Genomic DNA, 24,087 nt, shown 5'->3' with positions numbered 1-24,087 from the left:
TAGGGCAAGCAGCGACGCTGGGCGGTGGTACTCAGGTGGTCAGCCCCAGCCTCAGGAGGCAGGGCTTGGGTGAGTGGCAATGCCAAGGGGCTGGGCCAGCCCCGTATGGGAGCGAGAGGCCATGGGGCAGCCCCATGTGTGGTGGGGGCTCAGGCGAGCAATAACACCAGGTAGCTCAGGTGAGCCCATGTGGGAGGAGTAGGAGGGCCTTGGGCCAGCCCCGCACGGTGTCCTGTTTTCACTTTCGGAAATCTGGTCACCCTATACAAGATGGAGGTCCTAATAGAAAATTGAATTTACCATTTGCTAATGACACATCCTGTTCTGTCACAGAAGGTTTGGTAGCATTTCCTAAAAGCCTGTCTGACTTTGGGTTTGCCTAATTTCCGCAGGAAGTTCCTTCCGCAGCCCAATCCCATCCGACATCAATTTCATCCTGCATGCTGGAAGATGAAATGGTCTAATGTTGCCTGGTATACTTGGTGTCTAGTTAGAAAGGAAACACAATTCCAGTAAAATATTCTTTATTATTAGATATAAAACATTTTGGGCCAAATTCTACTCTCAATTACAGCAGTGTAAATCCACCAAAGCCAGAATTTCTCACTGTATATGTATGTTTAAAAAAACGAATCTTGTTAGACAAAATCTGATCTGACTTGCACCTGTTTTACAGTGGTGCGTCTCTATAAACTCTTGATTTATATTGGTGGAAGTGAGAGGAGAATCAGGCCCAACAGGACCAGTTCTTTAAGGGTCAGTCTGCAGCACAACTAATCCTCTGCATCAAGTGTGATTTATTAGGCAATTGCTCACATCACATGGCCTCCTCTGGAACACCAGCAAGTCGGACAAATAACACATTATAGATTCATAGACTAACACTCTCATTTCATGGACAGCAAAGAAAAATAAAACAGCTCAAATTCCATGATTTACACTGCTCTTGCAGTGTCTTTTTCCTAAATGGCTATTTTTTGTGCCAACTGCTATTCCAAATATGATTGTTAAAAATCATTTATTAGGTATCGAGAAGTGAAACTGTCCAGCTTATCTAAAAATAAAACACACAGTTACATGGATGGGGGGGGGGGGATAAATATACATATATTACCATGAATTTCGAAAGCATACATTGAGGAAGTCTGCATTTTCTGTGCAATGAGAAAACAGACGAATTCTATTAATGGATGTAACATGTGGGTTGGGTTTAAGCTAGAGTGTAGTTTGAATAGGGATGTCAAAGCCAATTTATTGTAACATATTTTTCCTTTCAAAATATTTTAAGAAGTACCAAAGTTTGCACAACATCTTGGCAAGCTGGTCTGTGGAAAGGAATACTCTCTGTCTCACAGCTAACATACGGGCTGAAGAATGTGACAGTGGCTGAGCAATTCTGGATTATTTCTTGAATTGAAAAGAATGTGTGCAAGACAGAATTGTGTAAAAGCCCATTAAATTTTCAGAGGTGCAATTGTAATGCTGCCCTGGGGGCTGCAGGTGGCTCCAACAGAAAGTTGTGGGTTTTATTTCATATTTAGACTGTTAAATGCTTTACTTATATGGCCCTGTCTGAATGCCCCAGAATTATTTTAAATTAGAAATAATAATAACCATCAATAGACAGACAAAGTGAGTGAGGTAAGATCTGTTGTTGGACCAACTTCTGTTGGTGAGAGAGACAAGCTTTCAGGATTCACAAAGGACCTGAAGAAGAGCTCTGTGGAGCTTGAAGGCTTTCTTCTTTCCCCGCCAGAAGCTAGTCCAGTGAAAGGTATTACCTCACTCTCCCATATCCTGGGATCAACATGGCTATAACAATACTGCAAACCGTGGCCAGCAATGTATTTTTTTCCTTCCCAGCTGGTAGGAGAAGTAATTGGATTAATTTACAGTTTGTTTTTCATGTATGTTTTGGTTGGGTGTGTGTGTCTGTGTATGTGTGTGTAGAACTTATTGAGGGAAAGCTAAGTCACAGAAATTAACTTTGCATGTAGTTCTCAGGGTAGCCATTCCTGTCTCTTGTGAGAGTGAGTTCTATAGTCTAATTTTGGCGCCTGTGAAAGTTCTGACTCTGGCATTCATGAGTCTCTGTCATTGGTGAAGTATAATTATCCCAGTGGAATGTAGCTGTCGTGGAAGATCATAGTCATGGAGGGAGAGGTCGTCTCTCAAGTAGCTAGAAGAATCCAGTGGACAGAATCCTGGAGTTAGACTCTAATCACTGGGGGAGCCCGTGCAGACCGTGGAGCACCAGGGTGATGTGTTCTTGGACACCTATGGTGTGGAGCAGACAGGCTGCTGCATATTGTATCAACTGGAGGTTTTTCAGATTGCATGGCTTCATTTCTATGAGTTGTAATAATTGAGCCTAAATGTCAGGAAAATAATGTCCCCATCATTTTAGCTAACTCCCCAGTAACTCCTGTCTGATCTATAGCTGCGCAACTTTGTGCATGTGGCATTGGAGTGCTCCAGGTTTTTGTGTGATAATACGGGGACAGAGGTAGCTCTTTTTCTATATTTATGGAAGGGTGGAGGTCTGTCTACTGTTGCTGTAAGCAAGACCTTTTTTTTTAGTCTAGTTTGTAACAAGAAAGTAAACAGAACACATATAGTTGAAAGAGCAGGAGCAAGGGGTGGAGTCTTGGGGGAAGAGGAGGGGCCAGGGCAGGGTCATGGAGAGGGCAGGGCTCCTGCTTTTGCCTTTTGAAAAGATGGTCGCCCTACCCTTCCTCTCCGCACCCCAGTGTGGCCTTTTGTGGAAAACTACAGAGAGGAGCCAGCCGATTGGGCCAGAAGCAGCCAAAACCGGGACCACTGAACATTCAGAGAACTTCAACAGTGTTGATTGGACTTGTTCTGCCTTGTGCTGATTGGCCATTTGCTCCAAACCCCTCCCCCCCCCCACACACATCGTCTCTTCACCTCAGATTCACTCCACACCTCCCTTACCTTCTCAGCCCCTGTTCTGACCCCTCTTCCTCCCTCCCTTCTCCTTTCGTCCCATTTAGAGAATCCCCTCCTAATTTACCCCTCCCCACAAAAAAAAAAAATCATGGAACTACCATGTCATTTGCTGCCATAACATTGTTCCCTCTGCTTGTGTATTAGACCCCTCTCCCCACCCTGCGTCTGTCTTGTCTCATTAGACTGTAAACGCTTCCACTCTTTTCTTTCACAGAGATTGTTCCTGGGGGAACATGAAGGAGCCAATGCAAAGGCACCAGTCATTGCACAGTGAAGTGACAAGTAACCACTTTCTTGTTTTCTAACAAGGTTACAAATAGCTGTCACTTCTAATAGAGAGTCTCAATATAATAGTTGTTGTTCCTAACCAAATTTTAGGTGTCAGTAGATACAGTGTTTGTTGCCATGTAATCATACAAATTGCCATGTGTTCTTATGGGAGTTCTCTGTAAAATTCCTAGGACAGCTCAGTTACTTCCTTTGAGGTTCCATAAACTCCTGTTAGAATGTCAAGGTTTCCCACTGAAACCACATGGTAGGTTTTCAAAGCTTTCCATACAGTGTTAGAGTTACTTCCTCTGCTTGATTCTTTATCTGAGCCTTTGTTGTCAGTCTCTTGTCCTGCAGCTTAAAGAGCAGCGTCCCACACTTGATCTTTAATAATCTAAGTGTGTAAAAAGAGTCATTGCCTTTTCTTGATGATTTTTAATTTTATTTTATTCATTTTCTCATTCATAAGATGTTTCTTCTTTTTCAGGATCAACACTCTGTGATAGGCCAAGGTGCAGGCCCCAGTCCAAGTTCCAGTACTTGCTCAAATCCAAGCACTGGAAGTGGTTACATGAACTCATCCCAGCAATCAACGTTGAATCAACAACTGATGGAAAAGAAACAGGCGTTGCAGAGGCAGATGATGGAGCAAAAGCAGCAGCTCCTTCTACAGCAGCAGATGTTGGCAGAAACAGTAAATTTTCTTTTTAATTCCTATTTTATGTCTAATAAATGTCCATCGGATTCATAGATGGAAACGATCGGTTAGATCACTTTGTCCGTCCACTGAACATTCACGCTTGTTTCCTATAGAATATTCTTGATCACTCTGTTCAGCCTATTTTAAATTATTCAAGTGCTGAAGCTTCCACTACTTCCTTTGGGAGACTATTCCACCGTCTGACTGTTCTCACCATTAGGAGATTTTTCCTGATATTGAGCCTAAATTTCCCTTAGCTCAGTTTCATTTTAATACTCCAGATTATGGCCCTAGTCCAGCAAACCACATGCTTAATTTTAAGCATGTGAGTGGCCCCAATGGACCTGATTCTCATTTATACTGCAGCCACTGTGACCACTCTGGCTATGTAGAAAGGCTTCAAAGTGATATAAATTATGTTTACACCCACTTTAAGGCTTCTTTACATGGGCAGAGTGGTGTAAAGTGCTCTTAGTGCAAAGGGGAATCAGGAGCATTGACGTCAATGTCAGGTGCTTAAAGTTAAGCACTTGCTTAAGTAGCTTGCTGGATCATGGGCTGTATAAATCCCATTTCATATTGTTGACACACCTTTAGATACTAGCAGCCAGTTATCATATTTCCCCTTTGGTTTGAGGGAAGGCAGAGAGTTTCTCTTTGTGTGGCAGGATCGTCATGTTATGAGATACAGGATGTACACATGCTGCCTTATTTGTAGTTCTGAATCCTAGGGGCCCAATTCTTCGTTACCCTGTAGCTTGTGCAGCCATTAACACTATTGTAAAGTGGATGTGAAATCATACCAGTTTGATTGGTAGCTCCTTATATCCACTTTGCACTGGTGTCGATTACTGTATAAGGGGTGGAACCATGGAGAATCAGGCCCTACAAGCATCTTGAGAAGTGCTAAAAGGAAAGTAAACGAAAGTTAAGGGGAAAATTAAAATAATAACTGCAGAGTGAATCCCTCTGTGGATCAGCTTGTGTTTGTTTTTGTTTTGCACTTGTTATACACACACAAGTTCATAGACACACACATAAAACAACCTCAGTTGCAATTTAAAGGAACTGCTGCAGACCAAGATTTTTATGAGAATTAAAAGGTTTCTGTTCTTCACAAGGGTTCAGGTTGGACAGTTCGTTAAGATGAGCCTGATCAATCTTAATCAGATCACAGGTTCCAAAACTGGAATACGGAAATGCCTGAATACCACAACAAAGAGTGTTCTCACAGTGTTTATAACCATGGCTGGAAGCAGAAGAACCAGATTTCTCACAAGAAGGTCTGTTTGTGTGAGATTTCAGGCAGAAGAGGTCAGAATAGTTCTGATTTCTGATCACCTTCAGATAAACATCCAGAGCCTGATTCTCATTTACATCAAGGCCCCTTTTCACCATTCTGGCAATGTAAAGAATCTTGAAAATAAATTGTAATTTACATCTGCTTTAATGCCCCTGGACATTGCCAGAGTGGTGTACAGGAGCCTTTGTGTAAATGAGAAACCTCCCTCCCCTTCCCCACCCCAAAACTTTTGGATATTTAGGCCATGTCTACTGAGTTAAGTCGACTTAAGTTACGTTGATGACCATAAGCCACTTTAATTACATTGGTTGTGCACATCCACACAATACTCCTTGTGTTGGCAGAGCACGTCCACAGCTGGTGCTCTGGCATCGACAGAGAGAGAGCGTTGCGTGGTAGGTAGCTATCCCACTATGGAACTCGCCACCCTCTGCCACTTGGAGATCTGGGAGCAGATCGCAATGCATCATGGGGGTATGCTCACTGTCCCATGATACAGTACTGTCCGTCCCATCATTCCAAGGGCTTCCGACTTTGTTTTGCTCCATTTTTGAACAGCCCTTGTAAACTCTGCTCCTGCCATCTCTGCCTGAAAACATGGATCCTGAACTGCTGACCAGTCTAGTGATGAGTGTCGTGAACACAATGCAGCTGGGCCTACAGTATTTCATGAGCTGCGAAATAGAAAGTGAATCTGTGTGCAATGGAAAGTAACAATTCAAGATTGCTGCTGGCATGCTTGGAGCAGCTGCATACGGTGGACCGTTGGTACTGGGCTTGGGAAACTAGCACTCAGTGGTGGGATCGCATTGTGATGCATGTCTGGGATGACAAGCAGTGGCTGCAGAACTTTTGGATATGCAAAGCCACATTCCTGGAACTGTGTGCAAGGACACCAGAATGACAGCTGCCCTCACAGTGGAAAAGTAAGTGGTGACCGAACACATCAACGGAAAGGGCTATTTCTCCATGGTCTTGAAGGCACTGGTGGATCATTCTGTTTCACTCACATCAATGCGGGGTGATCAAGGAAGGTTCATGATGCATGCATCTTTACAAACCCTGGAGTGCACAGAAAGCTGCATACTGGGGCTTTCTTTCCAGACTAGAAGATTCCAATAGGGGATGTTCAAATGCCCATAGTGATCCTGGGAGACCACACGTACCCCTTGCTCCCATGGCTCATGAAGCCTTACACCGGCAGGCTAGACAGCAGCAATGAGCACTTCAACAACAGGCTCAGCTGAATGTGATTGTTGAATGTGCCTTTGGCAGATTAAAAGGTCACTGGCGCTGCTTTTTTGGCAGGCTAGACCTCATTGAGGACAATATTCCGATGGTCGTAGCAGCCTGCTGTGCTCTGCATAACATTTGCAAAGTGAAGGGGGAAAAGTTTCCTCAGGAGTGAGGTGGATCGGCTGGCTGCTGATTTTGAGCAGCCAGATACCTTAGATACAATTAGAGAGGCTCAGCAGGATGATTTTTGAATCAGGGAGGCTTTGAAGGAGCATTTTAACAGTGAGCCCCAGTAATGTGTCTTTATGTGATGCATTTGGCCAGGCAATGTTTACTTGCCACCTTGAGTGACCCCTGTAATGCTTGCTTCCTGAGCTTGAATTGTTCCTGAGCAAATGTTCCTGCCTGTAGCAACTGTGCTTTAATTTTAGCAGCAACTACCATGAGTCCTGCACAGAGGTGCTCAGACTGTCGCGCTATGAGGGACTTGAGCATTTCTGTCTGGCCCTCCAGTAGCTTTATCATCCACCCCTGTCCATCTGTCATCCACTCCTGCCCCTGCCTCCTCTCCAGGCTATCCAGTCTGAGTTTTCATTAATTGTCTCCATCCATGCTCTTGTTTCGCTATCTGCTGTATCTCTAGACTGCAGCACTTCGCAAAACATAGAATCATAGAATCATAGAATATCAGGGTTGGAAGGGACCCCAGAAGGTCATCTAGTCCAACCCCCTGCTCAAAGCAGGACCAATTCCCAGTTAAATCATCCCAGCCAGGGCTTTGTCAAGCCTGACCTTAAAAACCTCTAAGGAAGGAGATTCTACCACCTCCCTAGGTAACGCATTCCAGTGTTTCACCACCCTCTTAGTGAAAAAGTTTTTCCTAATATCCAATCTAAACCTCCCCCACTGCAACTTGAGACCATTACTCCTCGTTCTGTCATCTGCTACCATTGAGAACAGTCTAGAGCCATCCTCTTTGGAACCCCCTTTCAGGTAGTTGAAAGCAGCTATCAAATCCCCCCTCATTCTTCTCTTCTGCAGGCTAAACAATCCCAGCTCCCTCAGCCTCTCCTCATAACTCATGTGTTCCAGTCCCCTAATCATTTTTGTTGCCCTTCGCTGGACTCTCTCCAATTTATCCACATCCTTCTTGAAGTGTGGGGCCCAAAACTGGACACAGTACTCCAGATGAGGCCTCACCAATGTCCTCCTTATCCTCCTTACTCCTCCTGGTTCACCTCCTTGCCTGATGGAGGTGCTCTGCTGGTGTGTATGAGTTGGCCGTCAAGGGCTTATCTGCAGAAGCAAAAGAAACAGTGAACAGAGACAGTATTGTGAGTGCACAGCCGTGAATCATAAAAGTTATATACACCTCTTCCTCACTGTCTCTTGGCTAGCACACAGGTTGGCGCAAGTCCCAAATATGGTGAGTTCAGAGGTGGGTGATTGGGAAGGGGGAATGGGCAAGAGGGGACAATTGGTCTGGGTGGTTTGTGAAGAGGGCCTAGGGAGACTATTGTGAATATTTTTTAGAATGGTAGCTGTGTTAGTCTGTATCAGCAAAAATAACAAGGAGTCCTTGTGGCACCTTAGAGACTAACAAATTTATTTAGGCATAAGCTTTCGTGGGTTAGAACCCACTTCATCAGATGCATGGAGTGAAAATACAGGAGCAGGTATAAATACATGAAAGGATGGGGGTTGCTTAACGAAGTGTGAGGTCAGTCTAATGAGATAAATCAATTAACAGCAGGATACCAATGGAGGAAAAATAATTTTTGAAGTGGTAAGAGAGTGGCCCATTACAGACAGTTGACAAGAAGGTGTGAGTAACAGTAGGGAGAAATTCGTATTAGGAAAATATTGGCACCCTTTTCCATAGGCTGGGGTAATCAAACCCAATATCTCACTCCTGAGGGTAACCCAGGATGCAAGGGTGCATCTTCTGCATACGTGTGGCTTCAGACGGGGTCCGTATGCTGCTCATGTGTGTGCCACTTTGGTCCCTGCAGAAATAATTGCCGGTTGGCACGGCAAAAGTTTCCTACAGCGGGGGGAGAAACAAGGCAGATCTACCAAGGAACCTTCAGCAGAGGATTGCAGAGTACCTACACGAATGTTTCCTAGAGATCTCTATGGAGGATTCCCGGGACATCCCGGTGTACATTAACAAACTTTTCCGCCAGGCCCACACCATGTAGCTGTATAGGCTCTTTTGTTAATTTTTATCTCGTCTCCCTCATCTACCATATAACAAAATAAATGAGACCTCAATCTCCTATCACCTTGCAATATCAAAGCAAAACGCCTGCTTACCAGAGCTTGCCTCTCTTGCTTCATGCACTCCACAGCCGGAGTGCTGGGACTGGCTAGACCCCTCCGGAGTCAAAAACAGGTCCTGGCTCGCCATGCCACCAGACGACCCTGTCGCATGTCCCATATCCTCCTCCAACTCCACTTCCTCATCTACTGGGTCGTCCTCAGGGCTGACTCTGCTGCCTGCTGCCTCCTGTCCCCCTGAAGTATCCACAGGGCTCTTGACAGTGGAGGTGGGGTCGCTGCTGAGGATGGTGAGCAGCTCCTCGTAGAAGCAGCACGTTTTTGGCGCTGCACCAAAGCAATGGTTGGCCTTCCTTGCCTTCTGGCCCGCCTGCCTCAGCTCCTTGATCTTAGCACAGCACTGCTGCGTGTCTCTTCTCCTGCATGCCACGAGCAATCTGCCCCAGATATCAAAGTTCCTATGGCAGGAGCAAAGCTGCCACTGCACAGCCTCCTCTCCCCACAGACCCAGCAGATCCAACAGCTCCAGTGTATTCCAGGCAGGAGTGCGGAAAGCCGGCATGGTCAGCTGGGGAGATGCTGTGTGAACAGTCCAAGCTGAGCAAACAGGAAGAGGAATTTTAAAAGTTCCCGGGCCTTTAAACAGGGGAGGGATGCATGCCTGTGTACCTGCATGGAAACAGAGTTCAAACTGCTGACCAGAGCGGTCAGGATGGGCATTGTGGGACACCTCCTGGAGACCAATTAGGGCAACATAAGCCAGAGCAGTGTCTACGTTGCTCTAACTATGTCACAAAAAGCTCTATGCCGCTCGTTGAGGTGGTTTAATTTTGTCAGCATAGCAGGGGAGTTACATCAGTGGGAGGAGCATTTCAGTGTGTACACCTCTACTGGTTCATCGACAAAAGTCAGCTTTTGTCAACAAAACTGTGTAGCGGAGACAAGGCCCTATTCTAACTGTGATTCTGAAATTTGTGCCCTTTGAGGTTTGCAGATTACTACTTGCCACCTTCCTCAGCTCTGATCAGAAAATCTCTTCTTTTCCTCACCCCAAATATAGCTTATGTTTCAGATAAAGGAGAGAGGTTGGACAGACTTTGCTGGCAGGCTGACAGAGAGAGCAGGTTGTAGAGTCTCAGAGCTGTTTGGATACAGAGGATGTTCAGCTCCCCTTGCTAGCAAGCAGATGGTGGGAATCTTCACAGACCACCCACATGCTGCCTCTGTGAACCTTCAGAGGACACGTCCCCTGCTCACTGGTGTGCGTGCTGGGTTGTTAGATGTGAGCAGATTCCTTCTGTCTGAAGGTTTGACAACTCATGGAGAGCGTCACAACTTGGGCTTCTGGGTTTTGGCGTGTATTTGCTGGGGGGGCAAAGAGGGGGGATATGCTTCCTGCTTCTCACAAACAGTAAGCAGTAAGCCAAGGGGCCGAGGTTTTGAGATTATTTTCCCAGCATTTTTTTGGTGGAGGCTGCTCCGGCTCTGCCCGCCTCAGACCAAGGCCCACCCTATTCCCAAGCATGAAACACAAGTGCACTGCTTAGCACGCTGAGGAGCAGGAGTGAGATTCAGGAGATTAAGGGACAGGAAGCACAATTCCAGGAGCGACTGGGTGTAAATCAATGCTGCTGATTTAGTAGTTTATTATTATATAAATATGTGGTAAACAAATAAAGGTGAAAGCCCAAATACTTACTCATACTTGCTGACACTGAGGGTCATTCCTGGGAGGAGTCATTGCTTGTGAGCTTATGAGTAGCACTCTGGAGACATAGATTTTTAAGTCAAACAAGACTGTACTTGCTTACACATGCCAGGAGGCGTATTAGGGCTGGTCTTGTACCATAAAAATCAATGGAGTTTTGCCAGTGTGTTCAATATGTGTCGGCTCAAGCCCTTAATGAGGATGATGTGGTTTGTGCTGTTGACATGGACAGATTATGAATCTAGCACCTTGAACTTCTTGCCTGCAAGGTGGTGGGCTCCCTCAGCAGCCAGGGAGAATTCAGTGCTGTGGCCAAGTCTCTTTTCAGGCCTTTGCCTCAGGTTAAAAAACAAACAGAAGCTATTCCCTTGGAGCAAACAGGCTGCATCTCTGTCTCCCTGGAAGAGGATACATCCCTCTCTTTACAGTGCAGCTGAATTATGTGACAGTGTCATAAACATAAAGGGAAGGGTAAACCCCTTTGAAATCCCTCCTGGCCAGGGGAAAGCTCCTCTCACCTGTAAAGGGTTAAGAAGCTAAAGGTAACCTCGCTGGCACCTGACCAAAATGACCAATGAGGAGACAAGATACTTTCAAAAGCTGGGAGGAGGGAGAGAAACAAAGGGTCTGTGTGTCTGTCTATATGCTGGTTTTCTGCCAGGGATAGACCAGGAATGGAGTCTTAGAACTTTTAGTAAGTAATCTAGCTAGGTATGTGTTAGATTATGATTTCTTTAAATGGCTGAGAAAAGAATTGTGCTGAATAGAATAACTATTTCTGTCTTGTATCTTTTTTGTAACTTAAGGTTTTGCCTAGAGGGGTTCTCTATGTTTTTGAATCTAATTACCCTGTAAGATATCTACCATCCTGATTTTACAGGGGGGATTTCTTTATTTCTATTTACTTCTATTTTTATTAAAAGTCTTCTTGTAAGAAAACTGAATGCTTTTTCATTGTTCTCAGATCCAAGGGTTTGGGTCGGTGGTCACCTATGCAAATTGGTGAGGCTTTTTATCCAACATTTCCCAGGAAAGGGGGGGTGCAAGTGTTGGGAGGATTGTTCATTGTTCTTAAGATCCAAGGGTCTGGGTCTGTAGTCACCTAGGCAAATTGGTGAGGCTTTTTACCAAACCTTGTCCAGGACGTGGGGTGCAAGGTTTTGGGAAGTATTTTGGGGGGAAAGACGCGTCCAAACAGCTCTTCCCCAGTAACCAGTATTAGTTTGGTGGTGGTAGCGGCCAATCCAAGGACAACGGGTGGAATATTTTGTACCTTGGGGAAGTTTTGACCTAAGCTGGTACAGATAAGCTTAGGAGGTTTTTCATGCAGGTCCCCACATCTGTACCCTAGAGTTCAGAGTGGGGGAGGAAACTTGACAGACAGACAGCCCTTAACCATGTGCTGGATGTTCCACCCTGTCACAGTGCCCCGCTCTTCTCCCTCTGTCGCAGACATGGCTGTTGAAATCAGGGCCGCAGCGCAGAATCCTCTCCCCACCACAGGGTTCGGCTTCTTCAGCTCCCAAGACCACCTTCCTACAGGAGCATGCACTTCCTGCTACCAGCACCTCTTCATCATCTCTTAGAGGCATGGGCTCACCTCTTAGGAGGGTTAGACCGACAGGCTCGGTACAAGGGCTGGCAGCCATAAGGTAGAACACGGCGGGGATATCATCAGGGGTGCAGTCTATGCAGAATGATGCAATGGAGAGGAAGGAGGGGGATGAAAGGGATTGACATTGGGAAGAAGGGAAGGGGTAGGAAGGCTGATGGTAACAGGTTCAAACTTTAGTTCCCAAATTTCCGTTTTTCAGTTTCTTGCTTTTTCTTCTTCGAGAAGAGGCTAGTATTATTTTGGTTATTTATTCGTATGGTGGCGGCGCCCAATGGCCCCAGTTTGGATCACGGCTTGATGGCATTAGACCCAGCGCCAACTCATAGTCCCTCCTCCAAACAGCTTCTAATCTGACATTATACAGAACTTGTTCTTTGAGACAAATTTTCTTCAAATAATAGTGATCACCACGTTAAATAACTGGTAACATGCAGTTTTGTCAGCTGCATTTGACATCATTCAAGCAGCAAGGATCTGTAATGCTGTTTTCTCCCTTTAGCTATACAACAATCCACAAAACACCTGGGCAGAGTAAGGGACTTTTTATGGAGCGGGTTCGTGTAATTTGTTACATACAGTAAGTTACTAGTTATTTGTATAGCAGCAGTGCCGAAAGGGTCTAGTCAAGGATTGGGCCCCCTTCTTTTTGGCACTGTACACACACACACAGAGTGAAAAGACAGTGCCTGCCCCAAATAACTTACAATCTAAGCATAAGACGAAAGACAAGCAGATGCAACAAAGTGGTGGGGAAGCACAAGGCAACAGTGAGACAGTTTTAATTATCGTGACAAATAGCAGCCACAGCACATGAACTGCCTAGCCATGGTCAGGTTTTTTTGTAGTCATTGCAGCAGAGGGGAGTTTTAAGGAGAAATGTGAAGTGGGATAATATAGTGGCTTTATGGATTTTTACAGGGAGCTCCTCCCAGCTATAAAGGGTTTCCTTGTCATGCTGTTGCTTGGACAGCATAGAGGCCACTGAATGCATTATATGCCACCATGATGTTCTGTCCTGACTCAAATCTGGCACATTACCATGTAAATACCTGTGAAGGATGGGTCTGTGTTGATGTTGTCCAGCCATCATGTTTCAGGGCTTCCAGAGGGTCTTTTGCTTCCACTGGGTCAAAGTTGAAGATGATTCTCGGTGGGAAGTAGGTAGGCTTTCAGAGCAGATGACCATACCACTGTAGAGAGTGTTGGGCTACTGTTTGAGAGAGCGGGACCTGTTTAGTTAAAAAACGGATCTCTTCAATCGACAGGAGTTTGTACCATTTAATGTTTTTGATCATTTGGAGATGCTGCATCTGAATGGTGTCCAACTTCTTTTCAATCTTGACCATGAGGGGCCATGTTCCAGTCCCATACATCGGAATACTGACTACTGAAGTATTATATATTTTCCGCTTCATCTCGCAACTTCTCAGGCTGTTCTGTTCTTGATGAGGCACCCTATTACTGACGACACATTTCCAGTGCAGGCTTCAAGTTCTTTCTCTATGCCAATGTATAAAGGAGTGACCTATAAGGGGTGATACAAGAGAAAGCTCATTTAGATGATGAGTCAAAATCCCCATTGCCAAGTGGGCGCACTGAAGTTGATGGAGTTACACCCACTTACACAATGGGTGAATTGGACTGAGGCAGAGTTTTCGGAGTTAGTGGTACACAAAATAATGAAAAACAGATTGCTAGACTGCTGGGGCTTGACCCAGCACACAGTAATTTTAATGGGAGTAGGACCAGGTTCAAGTCCATTGAAATCAAAGGAAAGACTTCCACTGGCTTCAATAGATCAGGCCCCTAAAGAGCAATGTCAACACTTTGGTTTGCACTACCACTGTGGCAGGGTGGGGCAAAGGGAAGGAACAGCTTCCACTTTGTAAGTGTGAGTAGAAAGAAAATGAAGTAACATATTTCCGTTTCTGCTCTAATTCTCTAGGAGAAAATCGCTCCTCAAGATCAATTGAACAGACACTTGACAAGGCCACCACCAGATTACAAAGACCAGAGAAGGAATGTGGTCAGCATGCAACAAGCAAACCAGTATTCTGGTAAGCACACTTAACCAAAAAGAAAACCATGGTTATGAAGACCAGACAGAAAGACCCAGCAAGTACTGACAATATGGGCCTGATTCTCTGTGCAGTCACTTACATCAGTGCAAAAGCAAGTGCCAAATGGGTGTAAAATGCCACCATTCTGACATGGCAACATTGTACAGTCACCTTGCACTAGTGTAAATAACTGTACATGGAGTAATGGAGAATAATGTCTTGAAGGTTCCTCCACCCTCAGGAAATGTTCAAGGGGAACCATCCGGATTGAAACACATCTCTCCTAGCAGGTTCTGAATGTTGCTCCTATACTGTACATTTCTAAAACATCAATATTATAGCTATGGCATTATTGAAAAATGCTGATTATTAATAATAATAATAATAATGGGAATTAGCCAGTGTTTCATACAGTCTGGTATCAAGTATCTGACATTGGCCAGTACCAGCTGCTTCAGAGGAACAGGCATTCCCCCTGAATGGAAGAATCTCCCCATCAGTAGATGGTTGGTTTATGTCCTGAAATCTGAGGGCCTGTATCCCTAATTCATTTATTTTTATCCTATCTGATGTAATTTTGGATGAGCTCAATAACCATTTAATCATCTACTCCTTTTTTAAAACTTTGGCCCCAATGATATCTTGTAGCAATGAGTTCCACAGGTCAGTTAAGTTTTGTGTAAAAAGAAAAGTTCTTTTGATCCATTTTAAATTTGATGCCTTTCACTTTCCTTGCCCAAACTGTCTAACAGAGATAATTAGCAATATTCCAGAATAATCCCTTTGGACCAAGTTCTTTCTTCAGTGGGAGTTGTGCCTAAATAAGGACTGAAGGTGGATGGATTTGGATTTTTATTCTGATTGTGTCCCCACATTAACGGTAGGCTGCACAGCATAGAGAGAGAACAAAAATGAAATAAAAAGAGATACATAGAGAGGCAGGAAGTGAGGAAAATGCAGCAGATGAGATTAGAGTGGGATTTTATTCTGAAGAATGACCCTGTAAAAACAGGATTGTGGGATATCTGTAGCATTTGCTTTTCAGTAATCTCCATATCTAATGTGCTCAGTTCACAAGTAAAAAGGACTTTATTTTCTAACAGCCTGCCTTGTAAACTCAGTTTGGATCTGAGAGTCCGGCTGGGTTCTTTCCTTCCCATATGTCTACTTCAGTAACAAAGTTCTTCAGGTCAAGTTATGCCCTTAACATTTGCTCAAATCCATTGTCTTCAGCAAGTTTCCACAGGTGTCAGTGACTCAAATTTAGCAAACAGTTCTGTCACAGGGTGTACCTGCCCTTTAGTGCCCCCTCTTGGCCAAGTCTGGCACTATAGGGGGGGCTCCCTGCTTCAGTTTCCCTTTATGTAATCACTAAGTTCACCAAGGCTTTACATAGGGAACAATACCCCTTCTGAGGGATCTATTTTATTAACCAAAGACCCAATGAAAATACAAGCAAGTCTTCACCTAATGTCTTAGTGGGTTGACAAAGTCAGTCTCAGTTTATCCATTCCCACCTGTATCCACCATGCCCCTCCAGAAGTATTCTCTCAGTTTGGGTCCCTTCTCTTGAGCCAGTTCTCTTTCCACTATCTGAAAGAATCCTTCCCCATAGCCAGGGCTCTGAAGAGATGTGTCAGCTGCAGCTCTTCTATGGGGCAGACTGTAGTTCCTGACTGGCTGGGCTTCCTGACATTATTTGGGAGTTTCCTGGACCTAGGAGCACATCCTCTAGGCTCCTTGCTCTGGAGAATTCTCTTGCTCAGCTTTCCTGGGAGCAACTCTCCTCAGGAGTGTCCTCTAAGAACATAAGAATGGCAATATTGGGTCCATCTAGCCCAGAATCCTGTCTTCCAACAGCAATCAGTGCCAGATGCTTCATAGGGAGTGAACGGGACAGAGCAACTGATTGAGTGATCCACCCCTGTCGTCCAGTCCCAGCTTTCCGGGAACCACCCCAGCGGAGCCCTGGTAACCCTTTAGCTGGCTCATTGGCTAATTAGCCAAACCAGCCACGTAGGGATTTAGTTGCTTCCAGGTGGGGCTGGGTTGACTTGTTCTCCTTTACAGGAGCCTGTCACAGGTAGGTTGGTCCCTGACTCCCCTGAAAGGGCCAGCTCCCATGACAGTGACCCAGAAAGAATAGAATATGTCCAGAATAGACACAGTTTGTCTGTGCTGTATCATCACCTGCAGTGCAACCAAGAGTGAAAACGCCATCAGCTCTTGCAATTTGATTGGAAATCTTGTGATATTTGTTTTTTTCTCTTAAAGCCCCAGCTCCTGGAGTCCCATGATTCACTAAGACTCTCTGCTTTTATTTAAAAAAGAATAAGTTTCTAGCCGTTGTGGAGAAAAGTTTGGAAATATGACCCACATACACCCTAAAACTCAAAAATCAGATGATAAATAAAAATAACCCCAATGTTTGTTGTTTTTTTAATCTCACAAATGTTATGCCAGCCTCATGACACTTTGGGGCCTGACTCCTTATTATTGAAGGTTTGGGCTTGGCAGTACCAGAATCCTAGAAATGTAGAGCTGGAAAGGACCTTAAGAGGTCAGCTAGTCCATCCCCCCTATGCCAAAGCAGGATTAAGTATACTGTTATTCTGTCCCTCAAGTCACTAGCAATGATTGAATATACACAGGGAGCAGAGCAGCTTTTCCGAGTAGAATAAGAGACAGGGCTTTGCTACGAGCTTGCAGGGAAACCACCAGATGGACTGATTGGGAAACTGTTGCACAAGGCAGCAGCAGCTGGGAATCTGTTGCTTGTTTCTGGGAATAGTTGTGCTCAAGTAATGGAAGAAGGGAAACAGCTCAGAACAGCAAGAAGTTAAATGAAATACCGTGGAGACACCGAGAGACATTATTAAGCATTGCATTCCTGGGCTCTTTTCCTCTATAATACAATAAACCCCATGACAATGGCAGGTGAACTTGGCAATAAATTCTCCTCGGTTCCACTGTGTCCCTTGGTGTCTAAGCACTGGATATGTTGTCTGGACAACACTGCTATGGAAGACATTTCTTCCCATCTGGAAGAAATTAGAGTGAAAAATAGTTTGGTTAAAAAATACAAGAATAAAAATAGTGACACAAAGAAAGAGCAAACTTTGTCTGTTGGAGGAGATATGGAAGCAAGGTCCTGAGCACATCTGACCTGTAACAATCTCATGGGAAGGCACTTGAGTTGCGGGTGGTAGTACTCGGGGTTGTTAAAGAGCTGGCATGTTCCACCTGAGGAATGGCGTCAGACCAGCAGTAAGTGAAGTGAGTCTGTAAATGTATTAAGGCTCCTTTATTTAACCTTGTAACAGAGTCCTGATTCTCCTCTTATGGCAGTTCCATCTCTATGTAATTCCACTGATTTCAGAGGAGCTATTCCTTATTTACACTGGTGCTAATCAGAAGAGAATCAGGCCCCAGGCCTTCTTTGGTATCACAGACAAATGTTACCATATTTCAGATAAATGGTAGGCAAGAAATGAATTGTTAGTGCAGTCAAAGTTGGAGATTAATTAATGAGGTTAGTGACTCAGCATTGATTTTTACTTTGGTTCCAAAAGTATAGTGCAGCCCAGTGGCCTACTGATAGCACTCTTTGAGATTAGGGGCCCAGAACGTGCTTTGTGGAAGAACCAGGCTGGATTCTCCCAGTCTCTCATACTCCTAGGGCTGCTCCTGCTGTTGAAGCTCAGTCATGTTGATTTGGAATATATAACTGTATTGTAAGGCCATGTCTAGGAACCAGACTGAGGGAAGCTTGTGAAGGGGTTGAAAAATCGGTGAAGATAATTAGTTTCTTGCTGATTGTGGCCCACTGCACAGATTGTGGCCCAGATACAGAGAGATCCCATTCCACACACCCCGCAGTGGGCAAAATAATAATAAGTGGTAAAAAATGGTACAGCTTATGTCACGTATAAATATACATTAAAATATTAAACATCTGTCAAAAGGGGTAAATGAAAACATTCTATTCCAATGCCTAGAAAGCACAGGGATGATGAGTATAAATCCCTATTTTACATATAAGGAAACTCAGAATGATTAAGTGACTTGCCCAAAATCACACAGGGAATCAGTGGCAGAATGAATAAGAAATCAAAAGTTATGATCCCTGCTTTGCTGTGCTCTAATCACTTAAGTATACTGCCTCCCATACTTAGTGTTGTATTGCCGTGAAAATACAGTAAATTCCTCTCTCCTCGGCAGTGGTTGGCAATTTTTTTGCCAAGGACCTTTTTTTGTTGTTTCTAATGTTTGGAAGAAGAAGAACTGCGGGCTACTGATACTGCAGTCAAGGCCTATGGATCTGACCCAGCTCCCACTTATGTCAATGGAGAGACCACCACTGGCTTAAATGGAAGTTGGATCTGGTCTTTCTTTGGTTCGTATGCATTTTGTAGACCTTGCCAACCAGTAAAGTCTTCATCACTCCACCAAGTGCAACATACACCATTTGAGAGCTTATGCTATATGGAAATTAGATTTTAACCTGCACATTTTAATGAAACAATTATCAATACAGACCTTTGTGTGTTCTTTTCATTTTCTAGGTGGTTCTCCGGCAGTGAGTATGAGCTCCAATCTGTCTTTATCAAATCCTATTTCAACTCATAGCATTTTGTCACAGAATTCTAGCCTTTTGTCAACTCCCCATGGAACCAGAATGCCTTCTATTTCAGCAGCCCGGAACATGGGCTGTTACGGAAACATTCCTTGCAATCCACCAAGCTCATACAACGTGACGTCAGGAATGAACCAAGTGCAGCAACACAGAAACCAAAACCAAATCATAACCAGTCAAAATAACCTCATGATGTCTCGCCAGCCAGCCCTGGCACAAGGAAACAACGTAACAGCTTTTGGGACTGGGTCAGCGGTTAACTCTCAGCAAGTGAGAGCAGGTTTAAACCACGGAGCAACAGGTATCCCAGCACAAAGACCATCGAATGTGATGATCACTTCCAGTGCTGCTGCTCAGAACTGGGCCCCTCCAGAGGCAGCAACAAAGCAGCAAGATGCACTGAAACCTACAGGAGTTCGTTTCCCGACGAGCACTCCATATCCTAACCAGTCTCTGCAGCGCTCCATAGGCAATCCGCAATTTCCTCAGCATGCTATGGCACCTCCAAACCAATTAACAACAGCAGCGCAAATGAGACCTCCTCTAAACCAAATGAACCAAACAATAAATGGACAACCTGTTGGGTCACTAAGAGGTTTAAGTGTAGGAGCTAACCAGATCAGACAACAGACTGTGCCTAACTTGAATCACCCAGGAACAAGTATGACACCACCATCATCCCTGCCGTCAGCCAGTTTTACATCTACCAACCAAAACTCTAGGGCTTACCAAGGAACTGACCATGGGAATGACTTAGCCTTTGACTTTCTTAACCAGCATGGTGACAATATAGGGCCTGCACTCAACAGTGATTCGGACTTTATAGATTCTTTATTGAAAACAGAGCCTGGTAATGATGACTGGATGAAAGACATCAACCTTGACGAAATCTTGGGGAACCACTCATAAGAGACAATGCTGATGATAAAACAGACATGCTCTAAGTACTAAGAGGCAGGATTGACTATAGCTCTCTCTTTAAAGGTCAACAATCTGCTTTATTAATTTACTCTCCAGTGGTTGGGCTGTCTAAGAACCAATGGTTTAAAATAAGGATCCAAGTGGAGAGATTGCTCTGTTTGAAGAGATGGTCTAAGAACAAAATCTGATTCTAAATCTTACCCCAGATGAAAGTATAATGTAGGGTGATAGTTATACTTGTCAAGCTAAAAACAGATGAGAGGGTTTATGGCCAAGGCATTAGAAGTGCACCTGTTGTTCTCATGGGAACTGTCTGCATTTGGCTTAGGAAGGTGTGTAACATGCATTCAGCAAACAGAAGTCCTGAACGGTATGCAGATCATGAAACTTCATGTCTCAGATGCAAGCGGCCACCTCGCTATGGGTTTGACCCCATGCAGTTCTGAGCAAAGAGCTCTGTACTCTCCACTCTCATTGAGAGTACACCATGCCTCACAAAATCAGGCCCTCTATACAACTAATTCTTGTATGTTATAAAAATTGTTTACTTCTACATAGTAGAAACTCTCATTTTTCCCTTTTAATTAATTTCATTTTAAACCACCTAACTTGTATAGAAAAGGGCAAGTGGTTCCTTTCAAGGAAGGAGGAAAGCAGTTTGTGTGAGATACACCCTGGAGTGGTCGCTAGCTTTTATTCTCTCTCTTGGGATTTGGTTTGTTGTAACAAGGGAGGCTGTTTTTCCAATAGGTAGTAGGTTCGGTGTAGTTTCTGGTGTAAATATGCCATCAGCTATTCCAAAATTCCAGGGCCAAATTCTGCTTCTTTGCTCTCACAGATGGTGCCAGTGACTTGAATGGACAGCTTGAGTGAGATAGAGGTGGAAGATTTGGCCCCAAAAGAATACTTCCCCACTCCATATTTGCGTTCCACATGTACCCAGCTATTTGCTTCATCCTTGCTCAAGCTCTGGGCTATATGTGCATATGGGAAGACTTCCATTTTGATTCAGTCTGACAACATACAGCATGACTCCTGTGGAGAATATCCATAACTCTCTCGTTCACTAGGTCAAGGGAGTCAGAAGAGAGACACGCTTGAGAACTAAAAGTGCTGATGACGGTTTCATGGATGCACACTGTGGGCCAGATTCCAATCCCTTTACTCAGGTTGAGTCGTCCTTTGATCTCTGAGTTGTCCCACTGAAACCAAGATGTGCAGCTGATGTATTGAAATCAATGGGACTACTTGCAGAGTGAGGTACCCTTCAGCCCGAGTCAAGGTACCAGAATCCGGCCCTTCAAACCAGTTAATTCACAGCCTGGTTAAAACAATGAGGAGTCAAACTAACACGGCTACCTCTCTGAAGCCTGGTTACTCTCCCAGTCGATCTCATAGCAGGAGGATGAGGGAAGGGATTCTGCCGACAAGGTGAGCAAGATGTTGCTTGCGCTGATGTGGTGAGAGTCCTTCAAAAGCTAATCTGAGTCAGATAAGGCTAGGGAATATAGAGCCCATTTGCAGATGCCTGGAGGTGACCAGTAACATATTCCTTCAAAAGGTTTCACTATACCACCATTATGGGTTTTAATTAATCCATCATTTCTTTGTGGAGAAGTTCCTCCTTGAGGACTCCTGGCATATACACACACACAAGAGCAGCAGCTCCAGCACCCTTAGAGAGGGGGCATCATGTACCCACAATACACTTGACCAGCTGTGCTGGCCGGGGCAGGTGGGGTCAGAGCCATGGTCCTATCCATGCCTCTCCCGCTTTCAGACACCATGAAGGTGAAATGGAGATGGGTGAGGAGGAAACCTCTCTACACCCTCCCTGCTTTATGTGCCTGTGCAGAGCCTGGCCAGAGTCTTACTCTGAGCAATCAGGTATGGCTCCAAGAAGGAGAGCTGCATTGGGACGGTGGAGAGGGGAAGACATGCACGGCACAAGAGGTGGTGATGTCCGGAGGGATTTATCTCCAAGGAGACTCAGAAAAGGTGCATCAGCCTCCCAGTGCAGGGGGCCAGGGCTCTGACTACATTTCTAACCCTCCCAGACACTCCCTTTCGGGAGTGTTCAGCACTGCCAGAACCAACAGCCGCCCTCCCCCCAACCACATCTCCTGGGCTCAGGGAGCTGGGCTGCCTCCTCTAGCCGATCCCTAAGGAATGGAAGGGCAGATATTGCTTAGCCCAAAAAACAAAACAGCTTTTCAGCACAAGTCAGGTAACGTCCCACCTTGATTTAGAGAGAAGCGATATGGACATATGGGAGTAGAGCGATACCAGGGGTCTGAGCCTGCGCTCCCTGGCACCTGTAGAAAGCAGGAGCAGTTCCATTTCTGTAATGGAGTTACACCAGTTTAAATCAGGTGTAGGATCAAAATCAGCCCACCTCTGTCACACATACACAGTGTCAGTAAGCTGGTCAGCAGCGATGCTAAAGCTCTTGCATGAGTGAGTGATTTCCTGTTGCAACAGTGGCTGAGTATGCACTCCTCCTTCATTGCTCTTATCATGAGCCCTGAGCAAGTGGGCTGGTAACCACCTAAAACAGCATATGCACTCATGTGACACTGCTGTCCGATAGCAAGGAGCCCCCTACCACAGTCCTGATGCAGGCAAAACTTGCATTTTCCCCCTGAACATTGAAGACCAGATCCTCAGCTGGTGTAAATGGGAACAGCTGAGACTCTGGCCCAAACACTACAAGATTTGGCCCTCAGCCTAATCCAGCATCCGTTGACGTTAATGGAAATCTTTCCATTGATGGCCGGCATTGGATAAGGCCCTTAATTGCGTCTAAATTCTTTCACCATTGTATATTTTAAATAAATTTAAACTCACATGCAGCAAAGGCCATTTGCTGTCCTGTTAAGATATACATGTTACATTTTAAATGTCAGTTTATGAATGACTTTTGTGACCAAAACTTGAACCCAGTCTCAGTTCTTAAGAACCCCGGTCTCTTTAAATTGAGCTCTCTTTGTGTAACAATGGCTGCATGCACTACCCTTATATTATATTTTTCACCCTAGACCAGGAGCTCTTTGCAGTATTGGGTTGTAAATATAAAGATTTATTTGTTTTGTAAACTTTTGTAAAAACAACAAATTAATAATAATATTTTGGTAGGAATAATAAAATCATATTCTTTGGGTTATATTTATATATATGTGAAATAAATATACTATCTACAAAGTTGTATTTTATACAAAAAGTAAATGGTTACCTTTTGTATTCTAATATACAAAGTTTTGTATGGTATGATTGCTTATTTTCATCCTCAGACTTAAACATCGGGTTGTGGGGGAGGACGGAATGGGACCTTTGGGAACTTTCCATTGATTTCAAGTGGCTTTGGATCAAGCCTTTAAAAGTACTTCAGATACATTCAAATCTGAAGCTCTCCTGAAACCTCAATATGAAAACATTCCAGGTTTCAACCGGTTTTTTATTGTAGCTTTTGAGGTTTTTTTATATGTAACTGTCATGTCCTTGTTGCATGTATGTCTGCTTTATACTTTCTCATATTATAAACCAGTATTTCGCTAGACAAATGGAAAGGAAAAATTGCTGTACATAAACGTTTGTGTTTTATGCATTTTTACATGTGGCTGTATATACCTCCTCGTACTATGCAGTGACACTTATTCAACGCCATTTATTTTTCACCTAACCATTAATAGTATGTTTTTTCAATAGCTATCAAAATTCCACCAAGTAAATCAATCAAAATGTTCTGGGTGTCTCTTTCCTTCATGTGAATGTCATCATTGATATCTATTTATTCAGATATTCATTTGGTTCATTAAATTACAGGAATATTTTGAAAAAAATGTGTTCCAAACAACTTCTGTTTGCTAAGACTGTCCATTAGAGAGGGAGATTTTATTTTTCTACAGGTTGAGGCAATATCTTCATTCTTATAAATAATGACTGCAGTAAAGTTACATGTATCACAACATTTTAAAATCTGGGTCACTCTTTATATGAAGGTTCCATTCATAAACAGATTATAAGGCATTTATTATTACGAGTTAATAAATGATTAATAGATTTTTAGTAAAGGGTAAATTTATTGGTACAGAGCTTAGCTGGTCAATCATTTGCTTATGACCGTATATAATATCTTCCACTGGTGTACTTATAACCATTTGTAAACACATACAACTCATGTTTATAACATACAGTACTTGTAGCATATATTAATAATTTACTAATCCTTTATAAGCCTTTTATAAATGGAACCTTAATAGAAAGGTGTGACAAAACTCTGCATGGTTTGAGGTATTGGACTATGATTTGACATTTACATGAGTCAGAAATATCAGAGTACTAGAATATTTTAAATGGAACTAACATTTTTTCTCATGAGTCTAAATTGT

The 24,087-nt window shown here is 44.0% G+C and overlaps 1 protein-coding gene across 2 annotated transcripts in view; it reads left to right on the top strand.

Moving 5' to 3' along the window:
• MAML2 (mastermind like transcriptional coactivator 2) overlaps window positions 1-23,716 on the top strand; it is a 301,446-nt gene extending 277,730 nt beyond the window's left edge. For both annotated transcript variants that reach the window (XM_073337823.1, XM_073337815.1), the window contains exons 4-6: window positions 3,728-3,934; window positions 14,028-14,139; window positions 18,708-23,716. In XM_073337823.1, coding sequence (XP_073193924.1) covers window positions 3,728-3,934; window positions 14,028-14,139; window positions 18,708-19,687 — 1,299 coding nt within the window. In that variant the 3' untranslated portion in view covers window positions 19,688-23,716. The remainder of the gene's footprint in view (window positions 1-3,727; window positions 3,935-14,027; window positions 14,140-18,707) is intronic.
• The last annotated feature ends 371 nt before the right edge of the window (window positions 23,717-24,087 follow it).

The sequence above is a fragment of the Lepidochelys kempii genome, chromosome 1 (assembly GCF_965140265.1).
Source record: "Lepidochelys kempii isolate rLepKem1 chromosome 1, rLepKem1.hap2, whole genome shotgun sequence".
In the NCBI taxonomy this organism is placed as follows: Eukaryota; Metazoa; Chordata; order Testudines; family Cheloniidae; genus Lepidochelys; species Lepidochelys kempii.
This window is presented reverse-complemented; position numbering and strand designations above follow the sequence as displayed.